The 21,692-nt window shown below is 35.6% G+C and overlaps 4 protein-coding genes and 2 long non-coding RNA genes across 8 annotated transcripts; 3 read left to right on the top strand and 3 right to left on the bottom strand.

Moving 5' to 3' along the window:
* LOC18606090 (ribose-phosphate pyrophosphokinase 1) lies at positions 1,482 to 5,713 on the top strand. Its single transcript, XM_007039506.2, has 8 exons — positions 1,482 to 1,843; positions 2,285 to 2,458; positions 2,968 to 3,216; positions 3,541 to 3,684; positions 3,805 to 3,972; positions 4,303 to 4,372; positions 4,662 to 4,743; positions 4,854 to 5,713. Exons 1-8 carry the CDS (start codon positions 1,697 to 1,699, stop codon positions 5,032 to 5,034), a joined length of 1,215 nt encoding a protein of 404 aa, XP_007039568.1. The 5' UTR covers positions 1,482 to 1,696; the 3' UTR covers positions 5,035 to 5,713.
* LOC18606091 (S-norcoclaurine synthase 1) lies at positions 7,557 to 10,441 on the bottom strand. The gene is made up of 4 exons (XM_018117327.1): positions 9,921 to 10,441; positions 9,588 to 9,835; positions 9,181 to 9,505; positions 7,557 to 9,093 (listed from the first exon to the last, which is right to left on the bottom strand). Exons 1-4 carry the CDS (start codon positions 10,161 to 10,163, stop codon positions 8,854 to 8,856), a joined length of 1,056 nt encoding a protein of 351 aa, XP_017972816.1. The 5' UTR covers positions 10,164 to 10,441; the 3' UTR covers positions 7,557 to 8,853.
* Positions 9,619 to 12,585, top strand: LOC108661340. The gene is made up of 5 exons (XR_001927096.1): positions 9,619 to 9,780; positions 9,912 to 10,117; positions 12,157 to 12,216; positions 12,323 to 12,425; positions 12,497 to 12,585. It is a non-coding gene; the product is annotated as an uncharacterized LOC108661340 (long non-coding RNA).
* LOC18606092 (peroxidase 20) lies at positions 11,744 to 13,802 on the bottom strand. Its single transcript, XM_007039508.2, has 4 exons — positions 13,408 to 13,802; positions 13,080 to 13,271; positions 12,525 to 12,690; positions 11,744 to 12,333 (listed from the first exon to the last, which is right to left on the bottom strand). Exons 1-4 carry the CDS (start codon positions 13,621 to 13,623, stop codon positions 11,912 to 11,914), a joined length of 996 nt encoding a protein of 331 aa, XP_007039570.2. The 5' UTR covers positions 13,624 to 13,802; the 3' UTR covers positions 11,744 to 11,911.
* LOC18606093 (type I inositol polyphosphate 5-phosphatase 2) lies at positions 14,151 to 20,920 on the bottom strand. 3 transcript variants are annotated; one of them, XM_007039511.2, is made up of 12 exons: positions 20,665 to 20,920; positions 19,640 to 19,995; positions 19,434 to 19,539; positions 19,258 to 19,350; positions 18,744 to 18,831; positions 18,550 to 18,654; positions 17,046 to 17,868; positions 16,572 to 16,756; positions 15,996 to 16,104; positions 15,272 to 15,420; positions 14,902 to 15,118; positions 14,151 to 14,650 (listed from the first exon to the last, which is right to left on the bottom strand). In XM_007039511.2, exons 2-11 carry the CDS (start codon positions 19,667 to 19,669, stop codon positions 14,905 to 14,907), a joined length of 1,902 nt encoding a protein of 633 aa, XP_007039573.2. In that variant the 5' UTR covers positions 19,670 to 19,995; positions 20,665 to 20,920; the 3' UTR covers positions 14,151 to 14,650; positions 14,902 to 14,904. The 3 variants fall into 3 exon arrangements, with proteins under 3 accessions (XP_007039573.2, XP_007039571.2, XP_017972814.1); XM_007039509.2 differs by having other exon boundaries at positions 14,151 to 14,724; XM_018117325.1 differs by having other exon boundaries at positions 14,151 to 14,724; positions 19,640 to 19,992; positions 20,665 to 20,845.
* On the top strand, positions 21,177 to 21,692 carry LOC18606094. The gene is made up of 2 exons (XR_001927095.1): positions 21,177 to 21,265; positions 21,380 to 21,692. It is a non-coding gene; the product is annotated as an uncharacterized LOC18606094 (long non-coding RNA).

The raw sequence follows: 21,692 nt of genomic DNA on the forward strand, positions 1-21,692 counted from the left end.
GCAACAAAACAAATGATAATTTTCTACCTTGAGAATGAAACATGCAAAGAAAGAAACAATGAAATGGAAAGAAACCAATGACCTTGGATAGGGTTGCCAACTTGCCTAACCTGGTAATGACCAATTTCGTCCTGGAACCTGGATAAACTCTCCAGCGTATCATTAATCTGTCATTTCCCTTTTTTTGGTACATAATCTGTCATTTATTTTCTCTAATTAATTTTGTTAAATAACATCATTATCTTGAATCTCATATTTTATTTTATTTTGATACTATTATACATTTGTTTTTTTTTTAAAGCAAACATTCAATTTAAAATCAATTGACAGTAAATAAAAAACCCTTACTACGTTTATAAAATAAAGATATTATCAATTTAACAATAGATGGTAGTAGCATCGTCTTAATACTTTTCTTTGCATGTAAAGATTAGGAACATATTATGTTACATGAATCAATAAAAATGTAAATTCATTGAGAAACCAACAAAAGGAAAAGTGTTCATTTTAAATTTTTAAGATGTATAATAAATAATAAATAGAAAATTTTTTATTATATTTATATATTCAAAATATTTTCAATTTTACAGATATTTACTGAACTAACTCGTGTTAGACGAACACTGTTCCTTCCGTCTGTCCTATCCTAATCAAACGAAAGCATGGCAAAGGAAATTCTTTTTCCAGTAACAAAATGGAATAAATCAGCAGAAAATTTGGACTGGGAATTTCCTGGTCCAGAGAATCGTAGGCTAAACGTTTGACAAGGAAGAATCAAAATTGCAGCCTGTTCAAAGCAAATTCTTGCGGCCACCGCCCAGTTGGACTTACACTTTTTCTACGTGGCTGTGGGCCAAGAAACGGGTCCATCCTTCACCCTCCTCGTTCCATGTTTTTTATTCCAAAAGAATGTGGAACACATTTTTTCTTGCTTACTTTGACTCCCAAAACCCACGTCCAACCGTGTTAGATTGGGATGTCCACTCCTTGGTCATTTCAAATTATTTGATAGTGTAATTTTTCAAATTACCATGCATATAACTTTAAAAAAAAACCGAGTTAATAAATATTTTAACTCTATTTCATTTTTTAATTGAAAAAGATTTTAACTGTAATTTATAAAGATTGATTCACATTATTAATTGAATTCGATTTTGTTCGTCAATTTTAATGAATTGATTACCTAAACAGAAGAACGTTTGGTTTGGTATAAATCAAATTCAGTTTTTGTTCGTTAATTATAATCTAAACGAGATTAATTAAGTAAATGATTTTTTTTATTTTTTAACCTCTCTCCATCACCCAGTGTTTGATTTTTTCTTTACCTAATAAATTTCTAAACAAAGCAGGTCCTCTAGTTATGATACATGGTAACGAAAAAGTTGTCTAGGTTCAATTGTGGGAGAGGAATAAGCAAAATAGGAAACGGCGTCGTTGTTATTACCATAAATACGCCACGTTACCATAAAAGAATAAAAAGAAAGGTGTTTATAAAGAGTAGCGTCAGACTCCAGGTGTGGTGGAGGAACAGAAGAAAAAAAAGAGAGGAGAGCCACAACACGCGGCCATTTCAATAGAATGCCACCCCACCTTCAACCCTTCCACCGCTCCTTCGCCGCCGCTTAAATTTTTCTTAAAACCGCCGAAACCCGCCAACCCAATTTGCTGGAAAGGGTGTTTAGCGTGAAGAAAGAGAATGGTTTCGCTGTCGATTCCTTCGCCTGTTAAATCGTCGTCGTTTTTGTCGTCCTCTTCGTCTTCTCTGTTCGCTCGTTGCTCTCTTAGCTACAAAGGATTCGCTTTCAATGAGCCTCGTTCTCGCATCTGTGCTGCTAACAGCTTTGTAAGCTATATTTACTTCTTCTTCTTTTTTTTTTTAAGAAGAAAAGATATATTTACAATTTCCTTTTCGATGTCGTTAAGGTTCTGAAGTGAGATTTATTATCTTTGTTTATGGTTGTCTGTCTGTCTTTTTCTTTCTGTTATTCTATAATTCTGTGTTCGTTTATGTATTTCTGTTGAAATTTAAAATTATCAGTATGTAATGTGCTGCACGTGTGGGTATATAGTGAAATCGATAGTGCAACGCGTTCTTATTTATTTATTTATTTATTTTTGTTCTTTGAGAAATTTGTCTTCCTTTTGATTCGTCAACAACTATTTTCCGGTAAAAGAAAAAATTTTCAACAAAAGGCAAAATTTTGGGTTTGTTTTTTGTATTTTTGGAGTGATTTTAAAATTGTATTGATGTTGGTGCTTGCTCTTTTTTTTATATATATACTAGAAATGCGACCTGCCTCAACCTTTGAATTATGGGAATGGGAAGCCAACGATTCCAATCCTTAATGAAAGGACACTGCCCAAGTTCTTGGAATCCGCTCGAATGGAGACGACTGTAAACAGAAATGGTGCCAAGCTCAAACTGTTTTCTGGCACCGCCAATCCTGCACTTTCTCAGGTTATTACGTTACCATTTTGTTTAAACTGTATTGCTTTGTATAGGATTCTTTTGACTGGTGTCACTTTCAATAACCATTTAGATAATGATAAGATTAATAAGTATCTAATGATGTAGACCTTAATCAACTCTTGACTTTGCGGCTGCTGGGTGATAGACTAATAGTGTGAAAAGTGGTACTAAAACTGCCGTAATTCTTCACAAAAGATAAACTTTTTGACTCTTTTTTGGTATAAGCTCATTGCAACTTTTCATTCGAACCTGATAATCTGTTGCACGTATTGTGCCTGCTTGAATGGCATTCCTACAAATTGTCCTAAATATATGGATGTATGTTGATCTTAATAGTCCATTTTTCAAATTCATTTTAGAGCATGTTGTATCATATCAAGAGTTACACATCTTTCTTGGTTTAACCATTAGGATTACTGATCTTCTCTGGGCTTGAGCTATAATTCTTTGTTACATTTCTTGGAACTTGTGTTTGCTCACTCTGTTATTTGTTTCAGGAAATTGCTTGGTACATGGGCCTGGAGCTGGGAAAGATCAATATAAAACGATTTGCAGATGGGGAAATTTATGTTCAGCTGCAAGAGAGTGTTAGGGGATGTGATGTATATTTAGTGCAGCCAACATGCCCTCCTGCAAATGAGAATCTCATGGAGCTTCTCATAATGGTTGATGCTTGTCGGAGAGCGTCGGCCAAAACTATCACTGCAGTGATTCCATATTTTGGATATGCAAGAGCTGATAGAAAGGTAAATTTAAATGCTGTGTATTTGGCAATTAATTATCTGGGATGAAACTATGACTATGTATGGAGACCTCAGCTGCAAATTGGATAAATCAAAATCTAACCATCAGAGATTAGCCTAGTCTGGCGACCTTTGTGTTATTCATAATATAAGTATCAGTAACAAAATTGTGCTTTATTACATAAGAACTATATTGGGTGAATCAGTGCTCTTGCTTCTCACCATTTTTATTACAATGAGGCACGAACTTCTGAAGGTTTTGAAGAATATTGTATTCTTTAGAGGATACTAAACTATTTTCTTCTTTGTCTGCAATATTATTTTCAGACTCAAGGGCGGGAATCCATTGCAGCCAAACTTGTTGCGAACCTTATCACAGAAGCTGGTGCAAACCGTGTTCTTGCTTGTGACCTTCATTCTGGGCAGTCCATGGGTTACTTTGATATTCCAGTGGACCATGTATACTGCCAGGTAAATAGTCATGAAATTCAAACTTATAATTGTTGACTGTCAATGACTCTGTGATTAATGATCTTCTTTATTTGGCTTTTCAAAAAAAATGATTTTCTTTGTTTGTTCTGTGGACTGTAGCCTGTGATTCTTGATTATCTTGCCAGCAAGAGAATCTGTTCTGATGACTTGGTAGTGGTTTCACCTGATGTTGGTGGAGTTGCAAGGGCACGAGCTTTTGCAAAGAAGCTCTCAGATGCACCTTTAGCCATTGTGGATAAAAGGCGTCATGGACACAATGTTGCAGAGGTAATGTTTTCTCCACAACTCTGCTGTCATTGTCTTTCTTCCATGTTGATTTCTGCTACTATATTTACTCTTATTCTGTGGTTTTTGAGATACGATTGGCAGTGATAATGCGGACAATTAGTTAGAAACATTTTGCACTCGCTTCCCACATTGACTTGACCTTTAGGTTTACCCAAACTGTTTGAACAACCATTGAAGTTAAAATTTGATATCAAGAGGTTTCAGTCTAGGCAGCAATCTGATGTCTGCAGTCAATAACAAGTCTTAAAAGCCTCAGTCTGTGTTTTTTCTCTGGCTTACTTCTATGGTTGCCTAATTGCTATCTTGCAGGTAATGAACCTTATTGGTGACGTAAAAGGAAAAGTTGCAGTTATGGTGGATGATATGATTGACACTGCTGGTGAGTGAAAATAATGTCAAAATGGCATGCATAAACCTATTCTTATCTACAAATACAGACATTAATTTTGCTTATCATGATGGATTTGAAAGTTAAGTGCTGCTAAATCAGATTTATCATTTTAGTAAAGTTTTCTTCTCATAATGTTCTGTAAATTGTTTTCTTATCGTTTTGGAAAAGAAAATTTGATTATGGTTTTCCTTTTCTTCTCTAAAAATGGTTCTTTTTAACCATCAGCTTTCTTTTAAACTCAGATTATGGTAACTAGCTAATTTTCCATGGTTTCTAGGAACGATTGCAAAGGGGGCAGCACTTTTACACCAAGAGGGGGCGAGGGAAGTTTATGCGTGCTGCACTCATGCAGTTTTCAGGTTTTAACTTACCTTTTGCTGAACTAGGTTCAAACTTAGATATTGTGTGATATTTATCAACCTTATGATTCATATCATTTCCTTTTCTTTTTTTTTTCTTTACTTGGCAGCCCTCCTGCAATAGAGAGGTTATCAGGTGGCCTTTTTCAAGAAGTAATCATTACAAATACACTTCCAGTGGCAGAGAAGAACTACTTCCCTCAGTTGACAGTTCTTTCTGTGGCAAACCTGTTGGGTGAAACCATTTGGCGTGTTCATGATGATTGTTCCGTGAGTAGTATTTTCCAGTGAAATCAGATAGGAACTCTCAAAGGTGTCATCTCCTTCAAATTCATTCCTTTGCAGCCTAATGCCTTGGCTCCAGTGGTAAAAGTGGGTGTCGTCAGATAGGAATAGGTCTTAGATTCCAATCTCCCTTGAGTCCAAGGGGGATGGAGAATCAACACATGGGTCTCACATCTCGTCGCTGCTTGCTCTTTGCATAATTTGGTTAACCCTTACTTTCATATGTCTGGGCAAATTGCCTGTCTTTGTTAGTACTCTTTATCAAATGGATATCTTTTGTCCTTGCTTCCAGCCTAAGGTGTCTTAATACTTCTTCCAATTACCTCACATCAGTTGGATGTTCTCTTACTACAACATCATCATAACTTGAATCCCTGTCTCAAAACCAAACCCAACAATACTGCAAACTGGCTGGTTCAAAACTTAAAATACAGGTGTCTGGTACTTTTCTGCAGGATTTGTTTCTCTGTGGGACAGATTTATCTGACAACCTCAACATTATATCCAAAGTTTTCCAGCCTACATGTCTGAATCCTTGTCGGACCAGTTTGAACAGCACCAGAATCATGTATATTCATTCTTGTTGATTGGATGGCTGTCTATTTTCCCGTTTGTTTTTTGTTTAGACTTGTACATGTATATCCTCCAACTTAAATCCAGAACAGAGTTTTTCTCTTTTGGCCAATTGAACGGATTGTTAAAGGCAATGTTTGGAGGTTTATTTAAATTGTTCAAAATAGATAAATGAATTGGCTTTGCATCAAATTAAAGAATTTGATTAATGAATTATTTTCAAATTGGATATGCAAAGGATTAAAGTTTATAATCGATTACACCATCGGTGTATAAATTCTGAATACTATTTATAAATAATGTTTTAACACTTTTTAGTGTCTAGTGTATAAATATTACACATTAACAATGCATCAATTATAAACTGAACGATTAAATATTATATATTTTCAAATAAAAATTCAAAGAGCAAAATAATTTTTATTTTTGGACCAACTCCCTGCAAGTTTTCAGGAAAAAATGAGGAAATAAATAAAATTTTCCAAAAAATCATTCCAACTGTTGGTTTTATGAAATATTTTTATTTTTATTCTATTCTACTTAGAAAATTTGCTTAAAGTATAGTTTCTCCTTAAACATAAAAGAAATAAATTCCAAACATTCAAATACTATAAAAATTTGGAGTCCTTAAAAGATTTTACAAACCCTAAGGCTTAAATCCAACATAAGCCCAAAGCCCATAACTTCACTCTATTTTTTTTTTTAATATTTAGAAATTCGTTATTTGCCACAAACTAGGGTTTTCTCTCTGCATCTATAAATACCCTTTTCGCTGCGGGGCTTCGTCCATTCTTCAGCTTCGATGCCTAGGCTAGCCTCTGATTTTTTCTCAATTAAATGCTGTCCTTGTTCTGTTTCTAGCTTCATTTTCATTTTTTGCTTTGCTGTGTGTAGTTAAACACAAAATCCTCTTGGGTTTCTTTGAAAGTGCAGTGATGAACATTTTTCTGTGTACCAGAGGAGTCTCCTGTGACGGTAACACAATCCCTCTAAGAAGTTCTGAGCTTACCCTTTTCATTAGTCTTGCTTTCCCTTTTTGGATTTTGTTCTAAAATTTTTGAAGGTTGTTAAAATGGGATTTCTTTTTAATGGGAGGAGTAAAAACGATGTGATGATAGAAACTCAATGGTCTGTCAATCCACTGATCTAACAGTTTGATGTTACCTTGAAGTTCCGACAGGTTCTGATCGCCTTTTTATTCCTTCCCCTTTCTCTTATAAATTTCCTGGTCGTTTTGATTTGTTAGGGTTCAGGGTTTGCACTTGTTTTTTCTGATTTTTGTTATGGGGCATGTGATGAATCTCATTTTTTTAATGGGTAATTTGCGGCTGAATTGTTTCTTTGATGCCAAATCACCTTGGAGACCTGATGCCCACTTTTTTTGTATGTTTGAAAACTTTGTTTTGTTTAGGAATTGAACCCTGATATTATACTAGCTCTCTGGATTCCTGTATCACTAGAGTTATGATGGCTATATGCATATTAATCATGTCTTATATACTAGCATAGTGGTAAAGGCATTTGTAGGGTTGGGCTGAGATTTGGGTTTGATTCCATTTCCAAAATAATTTTTTAACTGCAATAGATGTTGATGGAACCTTTTTCTGTGTGCTAAGCCATTCAATGTTAAAGTTTTTCTTTAATTCGTTTTATCAATTAAACTAATTTTCCATTATGGCAATGCGCTTGGGCAACTGAGGAATTCTTTTGGTTAATGGGTAATTTGCGTCTGATAATCTTTCCCTGATGCTATCACCTTGGAGAACTGATGCCCTTTTCTTTCATTAATGTTTTTGGTTAAGTAAACATTTTATAATAATAAGGAATGCCGACTTGAATTGTTTTTTGGATTGCGCATTAGGTTGTCATGTGTGTTAGCGTGTCTCCAGAAACCAAGCATTCCTCTGTCTTTGTGTTCTTTTTTCCCTTTTGGTCAAAGCAATACTGCTTTGATATTTTTTATGTATATCATTTGGGTTTAAAACTAAATGGAAATGAAATTCAGAACTTTTCCTTTCTAAACTTGAAGTGTTTCAGAGAGTTAATCTAAAGCGCTCATGTACAAGGGTATTTGAAAACAGTAATAACTGGTGGTAGGGATTTCATTTAAAGTTTAGCATGTTCTAAGCATAATGTGATTAAGTTTATGCCTTGATATATATAAAGGAGATAGGTCATGCTAAATTTTGAATGAAAATCCTTTCATTTAGTTATTATGAGTGTTATGTCAATGTTCTAAATGGTTGAAGTTGTAACTCAAAAACATGATGACTACATCATTATTAGAGAGGGTTTATGATTCCTTGGGATCATTTGGGGCATGAAAATAGCTCTCTAACTAGAAATTGTGCTTTATCAGATTGAAAACTCTAAAGTAAAGGTAAGCTTAGCAGGTTTTGCTATGACACTTATTAGCAAAATCTAGGCTTAGCTTCTTCTCACGTAGTATGTAAAATATCAAAATTTTACAAGAAAAAGTTTAATTAGGAAAAGTCAAAATAGAATTATCTTTGGCAGGCAGTGAGTGGTAATTGTGTTTTGACTTGTGAGTGGTAGATGATTGTATTAGCTGACTGATGCAATTTAGAATGTTTGTTGCACACAGGAGACTGTCAAATTTTACTTGAGTACTAGGATTCTGCCATGGGTTCTTGTCAAGGGCTATCTTTTGAAAGATTGTATTGTCATGCCCATGTTCTATTATATGATAACGTTAGATAACCTCTCGAATGCTCCTTGTTCTCACGCCTTCTTGACAAACTGTGATTTGGCCGGATCTTATGATCAACAATCGTGTCTAGAGACCCAAGACTTTTCTGCATCAGTTTTAATATGGGGTGATTGTTTATGATAGATTTATTAGGTCTCTTTTTAAGTGTTATTGACTTTTTGAGGTCTCTTGCCTTGCTAGTGTAGTGTAAATGATATGAGAATTATACCAAACTTAATCTGATGTTTTACTTCACTGTGCAACGGGTGTTCTGAGAATTCAATTTCTTTTGCACTGCATTCTATTTTGGAACAGAGTACTGAAATGATAAATGAGCCTTGGAGCTATACGGTGAATCAAATTTCCTAATCGGATAATCATGTTAATGGCAACTGTACCATCAGGCTGGAGCAGGTTCCTTTCATTACAACTTTATGTAACCAAAATTTTCTTTGCTTTTTGGATGAAGTTATGGTAAAATTAGCTTCTAAGTGTTTAACACGAACAAAAGAGGTGATATAAAGTGTGACTAAGAGTATGAATTAGAGCTTCATTTGTTCTAAGAGACCTTTCCCATCAAGTTTGCTACTTACAGTCAGTTTCACGAACTTCTCATGTGACATGGTCCTGTACTTGGCTTCCTTTGCCTTGACAAGATCTGGCAAAGGACCAATCTCGATGCTTCTGTTTGGACTATGAAATGCGGCAATTGACAGGCGCTCCTTCACTGGGTTCACCACAGCTCTGTGTTCTATGCTTTTATATTCTCCATTGCTCATAATCTGTAGTAATAAGAGCCCTTAGCTTAGGATCATTATCTATGCACAATCTGTCGAAGTCTTGAGTCTATGTAACTACAAATATATTACCTCAATCACATCTCCGATATTGATGATAAATGTACCGGGGATGGGTTTGACGGGCACCCACTCGCCATTTTTCTTGATTTGTAATCCTTCGACTTCATTACCCTGAATCAACAGCGTTAAGGCTGTAGCGTCAGAGTGTGGTGATAAACCAATAACCTTGTTTGCCTGTGCACAAGGTGGATAATAGTTCATTCTTATGCCTTGTGTCCCATCCTCAAAGAAGCTTGCAAGAGTCTCAAGATCAGTTCCCAGGTTCTTCGCCATCAGCCTCATGAGATGAGTTGCAACCTTTTGTAGCTCCATTGAGTATTTCTCCAAGGTTTCTCTGGAAACAAACGAAGTAGCGGACGATTAATACTTTGATTAATTGACTTGATTTGGTAAATTGCACGCCGATTTGTGGTTACCTGAATGAAGAGGGGATTGTAGGCCAGAATCTCATATTTCTTATGGGCACAGGCTGGGGAAGAAGGAACAGCATGTCACCCCAATCAAGCTTTTGGTCTTCTGACACTACAAAGGCTTGGCCGTAGCCTTCAATGTTATTTGGTAGCTGTGCACAAGCCATCTTCTCCTCCAGTGGCAACTCAAAGAACTCCTGTATGTCAATCTTCATCTTCTCAATCACTTCATCTCCTACCCCATGATTGATTAACTGTTCCACGATCAATATAAACTACTAAGGCGATCTTTGTATACAATGACAAAGTCATCAAGAAATATATGCACAGATTAGGTACCTGGAAGAAGCCCCAGTCTTTGCAAGCCCAATGGAGTTTTTCCAGTTCATCAGCATGGCCAAGCTTGCTCATGTCAATCACTGGGATCCCAAGGGATTCATCGAGAGCAATCACATCGAACTCAACCTCTGGCCTAATGTACCTGGATGGGATGTCTTTCAGGTTCTTGGATGCAAGAGCTTGGACATTCTCAACAGGTAATGAACCACCAAATCCATCTCTGATGAGTCCCTCAGATTCCATTTCTCAAATTCTCATTTGACGAAAGTCCTGTTTCCTGTTTATAATTGTTGAGTAGTATAGTCAGTTAGTCACATTGTTAGGTAATTTCTAAGCGTTGGGTCCAAGCATTTGTCGTTTATGAATCGAGCGAGTACAACCTTTTTCCACAACGCTTTAAGACTTTGCCGCCCTTGACGCATAACTTCAACCCCAAATGTCATTATTTGCTTCTAGAATTTCTTTATGGGTGACACCTAACACTTTAGTTTGTAACCACTCCTTTCGAAATCTGAAATTATTACTAGGAACAAGAATATTATCTTACTAGATCAACAACAGAAAAAGGGAATACATGATTTTTATATTAGAATAGAGTCTAATAAAATGATTTATAAAATAAAATAGCTATTATGTAATTGAGTACTACGATTAAAATAAAAAATATATAATTTTTATGATTTATCGTTGTATTTAGTTGATAAAAATAATTTTAGAATAAGAAATGAATAGAGGATAAAAAGATAAAAATATTTATTATAATATATAATTATTTTTTTATTTTATTTTTTAAATATTAATAAGTGATTCTTTATTTAAAATATTAATAATTGATAATTTAATTATTAACATCTGATTTATAATTTAATCATTGACATTTTAAAATATTAATATTTTGTTTATAATTGAAATATTATTATGATTATTTAATTTAACTTAATTTAATATATTTTTTTAAATATTAATAATTTATCATTTATTTTAAATATTACTAATTGATAATTTAATTATTAATATTTTATTTATAATTGAAATATTATTATGACTATTTAATTTAATTTAATTTAATTTATTTTTAAATATTAATAATTTATAATTTATTTAAAATATTTTATTTATAATTTAATCATTAATATTTTAAAATATTAATAGTTTATTAGAAATTAGAATTAAAGGAAAGGAGGAGGAGAGAGAAAAAATAATATTAATTTTTTAAATTTGTAAAGAGTATTTTGATCTTTATCATTTTTTGAGTTTATTTTTCAATCATAGAATAGCTTATACCATGAAGAAGGTAGTATTAGTTATTCTTTATTTTTATAGAAATGGCTATTCCTTTAATTATTTCACAACCAAATAAAACAATAAAAGTTCCTTTGGAATATAAGAGGAGGGACTCTAGTTTGTAGGGTAACGTGCTTTAGAGTTCAAGCATCGAGCTCTGCTGTCATTCTTTTGTTAGATTGCAAAATGATAGAAGCACAGGTCCAGATCCTGGTTGACAGGGTCAAACAAATTTGTCATGAAGGTTTACTTGTTCTCGAATTCGAACGAATTGCATACCTTGGTGGAGAGCAGACAGGTTAAGGCCGTTCTAACTCCTGCTAATAATCTTACCTAACTCGTTAATTTCCCTAGGTTCACCAAGGAAAACTGATGCTTTGCTTTATGGCAGGCTGATCCAAGGAAGGAAAAAACTTCCTGTCAAAGAATTGTTTCTTTTTTCGAGCCTTTTGACCAATCTCATCCGAAAATGATCACCAGCTTGGAACCGTGCTAACTAATCTAACTGATATCAATTCTTACCCTGGAGGTAAGTAACCATAAACATGAAGTGGAAAATCAACGACCAATTTTATCCATCAGTGGCTGAGATATGCCTGAGATTTTCATAGGTTTGGTACAAAATAGAATCTGTTCAGAATTATTTAGGGATACAATCTTAGGTGAATATTACTACAAAGTGAACTGCAATCTAAAAGTAGCACAACCTAAGGGTTAACAAACCTGCAATTCTTTCTGATTTCTCCTTCATTGCCAGTCAGTACATTTATGTTGCCCATCTTGACAACTGAATTGGCAAATGAACTAAAGAAAAGCTCTTGATTAGAGGCATAAGCCCACACCAGCTTTATTATCTCCCCTTCATGGTCTTCTGTGACTAACACATTGTCAGATCCTAGCAAACCTTTTCCTCCAAGAATGTTAATGAAATAGTGATTGTCAAACTTTGCAGGAGTTGAGAAATCAAGCGGTGCAATCGCATTGTCCCTTCCAGAACTCGGGCATATGGACCGTAGGGCTCTTCGGAAAGTCCTGTACCTTTTGTACTTGTCATACTTTTCTTCTATGTTTATGTCGTAGATCCTTTGTCTGAAACTCAAACATCTTGCCTTTCCCAGTGTATGGCTACCTGTTAACAATTAGCACTCGAAAAATGGTAATGTGCGAGGAAGCTAAAATTGGAATTCTATATAAAGCATGAAGATTTGAGCTGAAAGGAAGGTGAGAAACTAACAATTACACTATACCTAGTAGTTTTTTATGCTGAAATTGGGATTTGATCTTATTGGAAGGGCATACGTGAAAGATTGAGAAAGTTACCTGACAAAGCAACCAAGTCTTCTATGTCAAGACCCTGTTCGTTGAAGTTGGCAATGAGAGTCTCCAGAGAGGAATTTGGAGCTGGAATGAACTGGTTTGCACCATCAAAGCTTGCTTTCAGGGAGTCTTTTCTCCCTAACCATACTTTCCACCTTGGGCCTCCTCTCTAATGAAACAAAGAACACCTCTGTTACAAAGATGGGATATATCATGGTTGCATCAGCTACACTAGCCCACTTGTTTACTCTATTTTCCGTTCTTTCTTTTAATAAAAAAAAAAAAAGCTAAAAAGCTTGTAGCCATTACGCTTTCCTGAAATTTGTAATGACTTGTTCATGCACTGAGTGTTTCAATTCTATGGGTGACAAGGTTAAATCGAAAACTGTTAAGCATTAGACAACTGTCTCAAGCACTAAGTTTAATTTCCTCTATGATAGGAAACGCTGCCTTCTAGGAGAAACCTCTTACTAGAATCATTTTCAACAACAAACGTCAAGATGCCATCAAATGGACTTAGTAATAGATAAAGCAAAATATTATGAGAGATTGAAATACCAATGCAACGGCATCGCGAGCAACCATTGCTAGAATATCAGCACAGGAGACAGTTAGGGGACAAGCCTCTTCCAGAATGTACTTGATCTCATCAATGACCTTGAATCCACGTAAAGAGTTCTGGTTAGGTACTGCTTGCTTTTCACTAACAATGTCTCCATAGTTGTCCAAAAGAACTGATGCATCACACCCCTGACCCCAAGGTGACATCAACCAAGTGAAGGAAGAAGGAAGTGATTAGCTTGATGACTTTAATCAAATAATAACCATGAATTACAAGGGTGTTTCAAGTTTTATGACCCGGAGATACAGAGAAAAGAAGTCTAACCATGACAAAGCAATCATGGAAGTGCAAGCGAAGAAGCGAGGCAGCCATCCGAGGATCTTTGAGCACGGCAATCTCAACATTTCGGCTTACAATTTCTTCTGCCAAGGGGCATGTCTCTTTGTAGTAATCAAGTACCAGAAGTTGATCATCACTCAAAACTCTAACCGCGTTTAAAACCAAAACCAGTGAAATCAAGAATGCTCTCATAATCTCCATGGAAGAAAAATGAGAAACTGGTGCATGTAGAAAGCTGGCTCAGGTTATATTGCATGGGGTAGGAATGTTGCAGCAACATATCGATCTATTTATGCACACGTTTTTGACCTGATGTTCTCTTCTACCGTTAATGTCTCTTGTTATGTTTTTCAAGCCAACTTTGTCTTAAAAAAAGTTGCTTCCAGCTCTTAATCAAAGTGGATACAACTACCTTAACCTAACCATTCTGTGTCTTTATCTTTTGTCTTTGAGATCATTAAGGTGGTTTTCTCCTAATCTTGCCACTGCTACAGTCTGAACGATCTGGTGCAAAACCAAAAACAAAATTTCAACTCATATATTCTAGCTCAAGCTTTTGTGGTGTTTTTAAAATCAGTAAATTTATGGTCAATTTATGGTTCTGTCTAACACTGGACCTTTTCCATGATGCTGAATTTTCAATGAACTTCTGCAAATGAAAATTTAGTTTATAGTTGAAAGCTTCCAAATTTGCGCCAGTAAAGAGAAAAAAGAGAGCAGCAAAGAGATAAGAGAAAAACTAGACATGCTGGAACCTGGATTGTGCATTGAGCCATTATGAAAGGAGGTTTAAAGGTAAAAGTATGACTGCAAAATTTCAATAGCTAGAACTCGGTCACTCTTTGGAAGAGAGGCAGAAATAGAAACTTAAAACAACTAGACTATAACAATATACAGATGGAAAGTACGGCATGGCCAAGACTAATAGGCCCTAACTCAGAACATCAGTTTTGCTCTGAGGCGCTCTTCTAGCTAAAGCGCAAAAGAAGAAAAGAATGTTAGTCTCTACACATTCACCCCACCACAAGTAATAAAGCTGTTGTTAAATGCACACCACATAGTCTGACTCCGACCTTTACAAATTAGTTATTCCTGCTATCATCTCTTGAATGCAAGGTACGCTTGCATATTTCTTGTATGCTACGTTATTGTTGTCCTGACGTGGCATCTGGAAACTCATTTTTTGGAGAAGACACCTTTCTTCCATCTCATCGTGTTACTTGGTATCCTGCTTCCGGAATAATGCATGTAAATTGGACATACAAAGCATAATGAAGCAACAGAAAGCTGTTTCCATGTTACCTAGTCAGTGAAAGAGAAATTATTGTAAAACATTGAATATCAAATGAGAGCATATTAAAATAGTACCAAAGGCATATAACACATTGGCTTCAACCTTGTTCAGATTCCTAGCACAGAGACGACATTCATCAAGACACTAGTTTGCTTGATAACTCATTAATTATTAAAGTCGATTACCTGCTAAAGTTCTAATTCTCCATTTTCATCAAAGAAAATATCAGGATGGACAGCAGCAGTGCTAACATTGAGAGCCCTTTGCAACTTCCGATGGTCCAAGACTTCAACTTCAACTGAAAACATTGAACTGACTGGTCGATGATCTGAGAGTCTTATTTCTGCTCGTTGGTAACAAAGTTGTTTTATGCCTTTTCCTGACCAGAGTATACGATCACACCTACCAGGGGAAAAATGCACATAATAAGCAGTTAACAGTGTGACTTTTATGATTTATCGGTGACGTTATGCAAGATATGTTGGGTTTACAGAAACCTTTCTAACTTTTACATCAGATTTGTCATCCAGCTACTTAACAGAAACTTGTGCTTACCATGCTGGAGATCTCTTCTTCTCCCCTTCTTTCGGGATCTCACCAACATATCTATCAGAATTCATTTCATACTTGTAGGTAGGAGGAAAGTCTATTAACCCCTCTTTCCATCCATCAAATACATGCCCACTACACAGTTCTTTATGTAGCTGTGGCACAGAATTGAAGCCATTAACATTTGTTCTCATCAAAACAGTATATATTTTATTGCTAAGAGAAAATCAGAAGGAAAGAACAAGACAGGTCTGCCACCTACCAAGGAGAACTTAAAGAAAAATAGTGATGATACTCGGACATTTTATTTGTTAACCATATAATATTAAGAAAAATTAGTGCGCCGACTGATGACAATTGACAACCATATCCAGAAAACCCAAACCTGATACTTCATCAGTTTTTCCCCTCAATGAAAAAACTCCATGATTGGATTTACTTTTGGTTAAAAACAGTATGATGCCTTTTTGACCACAAAGGTCTGAAAACTCAAGAGTTTCTCTTCCCTAACAGGTAACCAGGTCTAAAGCACACATTTAACACACAAGTTAGACCAAAAATTGGATTCAACATAAAGTTTTGTTCCATTTCAGATGAGGAGACAGTCACAGTACTACATGTCACCATACCCAGTAATATGTGTTCAAAAGCAGAAAACTTAAGCCAAAAGGCTCGGAAGGCTCAAACAAGTTTGTATAATTGGGAAACACTAGATCATTGTGATTCTCACCTGATCATTGTCAATTAGTTCATCCCAGCGCTTTAGAGCAACAAGCTTTCTCACCTCCGCACCCGACATATTGAGACGATAATTCAAATCCCCAAACCAAAACATCTGACTGTTTACAGAAGCAACCACTTACAAAATCATGTCTCAGGTTGAATATAGTGATAATATAATCCTAAGGTGAAATTTTCTCAACCATCAAAGTTACTCAATAGTTCAGCCATAGTTAGTGATAAAAAATTTCTAAAATATCTTATTTCTTGAAGTTTGCTGAAAATTACAGTATCACTTCAAGTCTAACTTCATTATCTTCCTGATTCATATCTAGTTAACCTTATGCCATTTGAAGCAAAATTTCCCTTCAATTTCTACAGTGCTTCATCTCTACTTAACAGTTACAAGAATAAGCGAAGAATATAGGTTATAACCAGAAAGGGCAGGAGAGAATTGACTTGCACTAGCACATCTATACCTCAGAATGAGGCATGCTGCTCTCCTAAAATCAACAAACTAACTAATTCTTGCTTAAATTAATTATAAACTGAATAAATCAAAATTAGATGCTGAAATTTTGCTTACTCATGAGATGGAATTGTTTGTGGTTGATCACTATCAAGGACAGATGAGAAACGGGTACGTCGTATAATTTCATACACATCAGTGTTACGCCTCTGTTCAGCTCCATCCTTCTGACCTGATGTCAGATGAGAACACACAAAGCACAGCCTGGATTGAAAAAGAGTCATGCTAACAGAAACAGATCCCTGCAAAAGCAAAATCCATTTAGGCATTTTCATTGATTGATCAGTATTAATGGTAAAATGTCATCCACCTTGCAGCCACGCACACATTGCAACACATCAAAATATGGAGGGCATAGATTTCATCAATCTAAAAGCCACAATGTCAAATTGAAATGAAGGAAGCATCCCTCCATTGAAAGATTCTACCCAATGTAATTCATTGCACAGATATTTACAGAAGCTACAAGCGCCATAAGGTACTAAAGATATAAAGCCTAATCTACTTCTAGAAGAGAAGAACAGTCATTACCTTGTTTCCCATGTATCCCATAAGACCAACTCCAACAGGAGAAACTTTTAAGTTGTTTATATGTCTCCTCAGCCTCTTTCGCACCCAGACAGATATGTAAATTCCAACCATTTGTTTGCTAACTATTCGCACATATGTTGGGCGTGACCTTGTCCTATTGTTGTCATGTCGCTCCATTGGTGCTTCTGAGAAAGTATCATCCTCCTCTTCAGAAAACTCATCAGACATCTCAGAGAAAGAATCAACAACTTCTAGCTTCTGTTGCGCTTTCACCCACATTGACTCTAGGTTTCCAGAGCTATGGTGTGATCTTTTCAATCTGCTTCCTTTTAACACCACATCATGAGGACTGCAGAAGATGGAGTTCTCTGTCAGATTAAAGCCAATTCTTGCTGAGCTGCTCAATACTCTCCGCAATTTTGAATTTGAAGAGACAACTTGTGGGGTTGCATCTAATGAACGTTCAGGCCAGTCTAACCTAGTGTCAAAATCGACACCATATATTCTCTTCAGCTGTAAATTTTGTCCGATATCAGCAACTTTATTCAAATCTTGTCCTTCAAAGTCATAACCATTAGCAGTCTCCAAATAGTTATCACACATCATTTCCAATGGCAGCGCATCTATTTCATCTACTAATACATCTGCAACTGAAGATGTCCTTAACACAGGAGAAGGTGGGGCACTATAGCATTTGTGCTTGCTTTCAGGTTCAAAAGATTTGTTCAGAGTTCTTCGAATGATTGCCTCCCATTTAGGAATTGGCCTGCTATCCTCAGCTCCCAGTACATTTCCAGCATTCAGAGGGACTACCTCTTGGAAGCTGTCCAAAGCAGATCTAGCATTAGATTATTAGAGGGAAAAAAGGAACATCTAATATCAAAATCAATAATCAAGTGAAAACCAACATTTGAGAAAGAAAGCTAGATGACAGTATCTCAAGTTCTAAGGGAGGCCAGTACTCTGGCTGCTGGCATAATTGACAGCTCCCTAGCAATAATGCCTCCAAGAGACAACAGGATTTTTACTGGATTTGTCGGTTTTAGAACACTAGGAATCTGATAATATTTATAACTCAAGAACAAAGTAATTCAACTGAAAACCACAACATATTTTTTTGATGGAGTAGTAATGTAAAGCAAAATTCCTTAAACAGACTTTGGCACCAGAAATGCATTGCTGATAACCAAAGACAGCCTATACCTAGATCCATATTCTCCATGCTGATTATAATTACGTGAAGGAAACCAAACAAGAAATGATAAGGTTGATTCAAAATTAGATGCTACTTTTGTGGATGTAATTATGATCTGCAAAAGTTGTTGGTCCATGATCAGCATCAGATAGAGAAATTTGTAAATTTGCAGATGCACATTGTGCTCACAGCCAGAACAGGCAAAAGTGAGGAAGATTAAATGAAGGAGCACCAAACATTCTAAAGATTTTATTAAATTTTTTAAAACCTAGAATGATATAAGATCCAACAGGGAAAGGAAATACTCACCCAATAATGTAAATATCTGCCTGCTCATTTGTACAAAGCCAATCATCAATCTCAAGATCCTCACATGGAAGTCTTCCAGCAACATTCCAAGTGCCTATTGTCACCCTATAGGCAACCACGATATGTTTCAATAAGAATTAAAACAGCAACACCTTAAGGCTTACACTTTAGGCATAAGCATCTTGCAGCCAAACCTCACATCCTTTGTATTTATGTACTGTGCACGCAGAGTTTCTGATTTTCCCCTCCTGTGTCTTAATTGATAGCCCTTTGAAGGTGCATCTGAATGATGAAATATCAAAACCATACAAAACAACTTTAGACTGACAAATTATTATATAACAGCAGCAATTCTCAGTAATTAACTAAAAACTTAATTAGGCTCATATTTTGATCTCCATAGTACACGGATGTGTACATTGCATATATTTTGATAGCTTTACTTATCAAATTTTCTCCCGTTGCCCCCATATCATCCAAAGTTCACATGGATGATTAAGATCCAAGGCCATCCCAGGGCCAGATCAACAGAAATCAATGTACACCTCATAGCTGGAAATCGCACATATTTTAATAATGATCCTAGTAAAACAGGCACAGCAGAAGGGAACAAGAAGAATCAGCATGGATGAGCTTGACTATGCTCTCAAGCTCAAAATAAAGAAAGTATTAACAAGGCAAAGCACACATGTAGAAAACAAATATTGCCTGAAATTTGGCTTCTGCAGTCAGATTGGTTTCCTGGTGTCCTATGGGTATGATCCTCACCACCGTGCAATCTTGAATCTTTAAGAGAGCAAGCTGGATGAAAATTGCAGAAAAACATCATCAAAAAATCAGAAAGTACAAGGGAAAATATGTTGCTAAACATGAGATGACAATACCGTCATCTTCACTTTCAGTTTCAGTGTCGACTTCATCTTCACTAAAATCATACACCTTTGGCTTTATATTCAACCATTTCTTCATCACAATGGATGGCCAAAAGGCCTGAAATCAAAAACAATTGACCAAGTTAATCATTAAAACATCACTTTTATCTAAATTGCAAATTTGGGTAAAAGCAAAACCAGGAAGCACCAAAGCATACCTCAGAACGCTTTCCCCTCCTAGTTTTCATGGTCTTATATCAAAATTTGAGTATAGAAGCCTTAATTAATAAGCTTTCAAAGAACAGGTCCTTGACCTTGAGAATGGAAGCAGCAGCGGGTGCAGGAGTCTGATTGTCACTGTTCTAGGAGATTAATATATAGAATTCTCACCGACCATTACAAACAATGGCCCAAAGTCGGCTTATATGATGCCAAGCACAAGGAAGATTCATGCTAGGACCAAACAGAAAAAGACACCAAAACTGTGGCCATGTTTAACAGACATCCACAACCTCAACTTGCAAAAAAATAAAGAATTCTCAATGGTACTCTTCCCACAGGTCCTAATTTCCTGCTATAAAACAGCAAAAGCAAATCATAATATTATAAAATATTCAATAATAACCCAGAAACCAGTCCCTACATCTGAACGTTTGACTCATTGATTGGTGCATGATCCTCTACCTATAGAGCACATTCGAAACCCCTTCTCCCAATTATAGAAAAAAAAAAAACCCAGAAACCAGTCCCATAAAAATCAAAATGTCACTTTCAAGACAACAAAATTATAGTCCTAAAATCAATTGATAATGCGGCATGCTTTCTACTCAAGCAATGCAATGGTCAAGAAATCCATGGACAGAGCAGTAAAAAACAATACCACTACTTATAACTCATATGAAAACCCAACAGAATTCAAAATATAAATAAATGCAAATCCGAACGCGAATCAACCAAGATGGCAAATTGCACCTTAGGATTAAGTAAACCTAACTGGTAATAAACAATTATAAATGTAAAAAACTACTGGCTCCTAATCACACTTAGAACCCAAATCATTGAACCTTAAGAATAACCAAAAAATTTCCAACCACAAACGTTGAAACAAACGTCAAAACTTGATGGCATGACATAAGCCAAAACACAAACACTGATTAAGACAAGAAACCATAAATTTCAAGAAAAGATAAAAAGACAAGAACTCATAAACGAGGAAGATATACAAAAGAAACACCGATCATACCATCAGCAGCCAAGATTTGGTTAGACCCCACCATGTATAAATATTACTTGAAACTTGCAGCAATCCAACTAAAGAAAATGGAAGGTTGACACTGGACACTTTAAATAACAAGTTTAAGTCAAATGGGTAATCAACACAAACTAAAACAACATTTGATCAACAACAGCTGTAGACCCGATTGGTAGGACGGCTTCATGCAACACAAATCTTCTATAAATAGCTTACATGTAAATAATACTATAATACTACAGAATATATAAATATAAAGTTAACCATATTATTATTATGCATGAATGATAAGATTAGATATTTGAAAATTTGACACATGAACTGTAACCAAAGGGACCACATGATTGGGATCACCGCACTATATGTGAAGGTAAAGAGCTCTGGGCTTTCAACTGAAGAGCCCCATCTGCTTTCTCTCACTTTACTTTTTTTTTTTTTCAACTTTTTGTGAGGTTTTTTCTTTTCTTTTTTTTTTTTATTTCCATGGGTTTTAATCATTGCATGGTGGCTTTAAGGTCGTTGATTATGAGGAGAGACCTTTGATAACAGCCATGAAAGAAGAATAATAACTAAACAGGACAGGCAAGGGAAGGTAGGATTTCTTTTGTTTCCCCTTTGTTTCCCTCATTTAAGAGAGAGAATAGCAGTATTACCCTACATTTCTTTCGTTTCTTTTCTGTTTTTTTTTTTTCTCTTTTGCTTTCAGAAGAGGTCCATGTGAACATGCGTACGGCAAGCTGTACTAGTGGAGTTGCCATTAAGACAGGAAGTACTGTTCTTCTCTTGGCGTAGGCTTAATGTGATTACGACTTGTCCCAAAGCTCAACTTGGAGTTGTGGGCTTCATCCATCTTTGCACCGAACAAGTCAAATACTCAATGCTGTCTCTTTCCTTTTTTTTTTTTCTTTGAAATATCATGTTATGCATTTTATTTTTCCAATTTCTTTGATGCTGCTATAGATGCCTACATTTTGTTTATCAGATGGACCCATTTAAATAATTTATATATGTTGATGTCA

This window comes from Theobroma cacao, chromosome 3, assembly GCF_000208745.1.
Source record: "Theobroma cacao cultivar B97-61/B2 chromosome 3, Criollo_cocoa_genome_V2, whole genome shotgun sequence".
Taxonomy (NCBI): domain Eukaryota; kingdom Viridiplantae; phylum Streptophyta; class Magnoliopsida; order Malvales; family Malvaceae; genus Theobroma; species Theobroma cacao.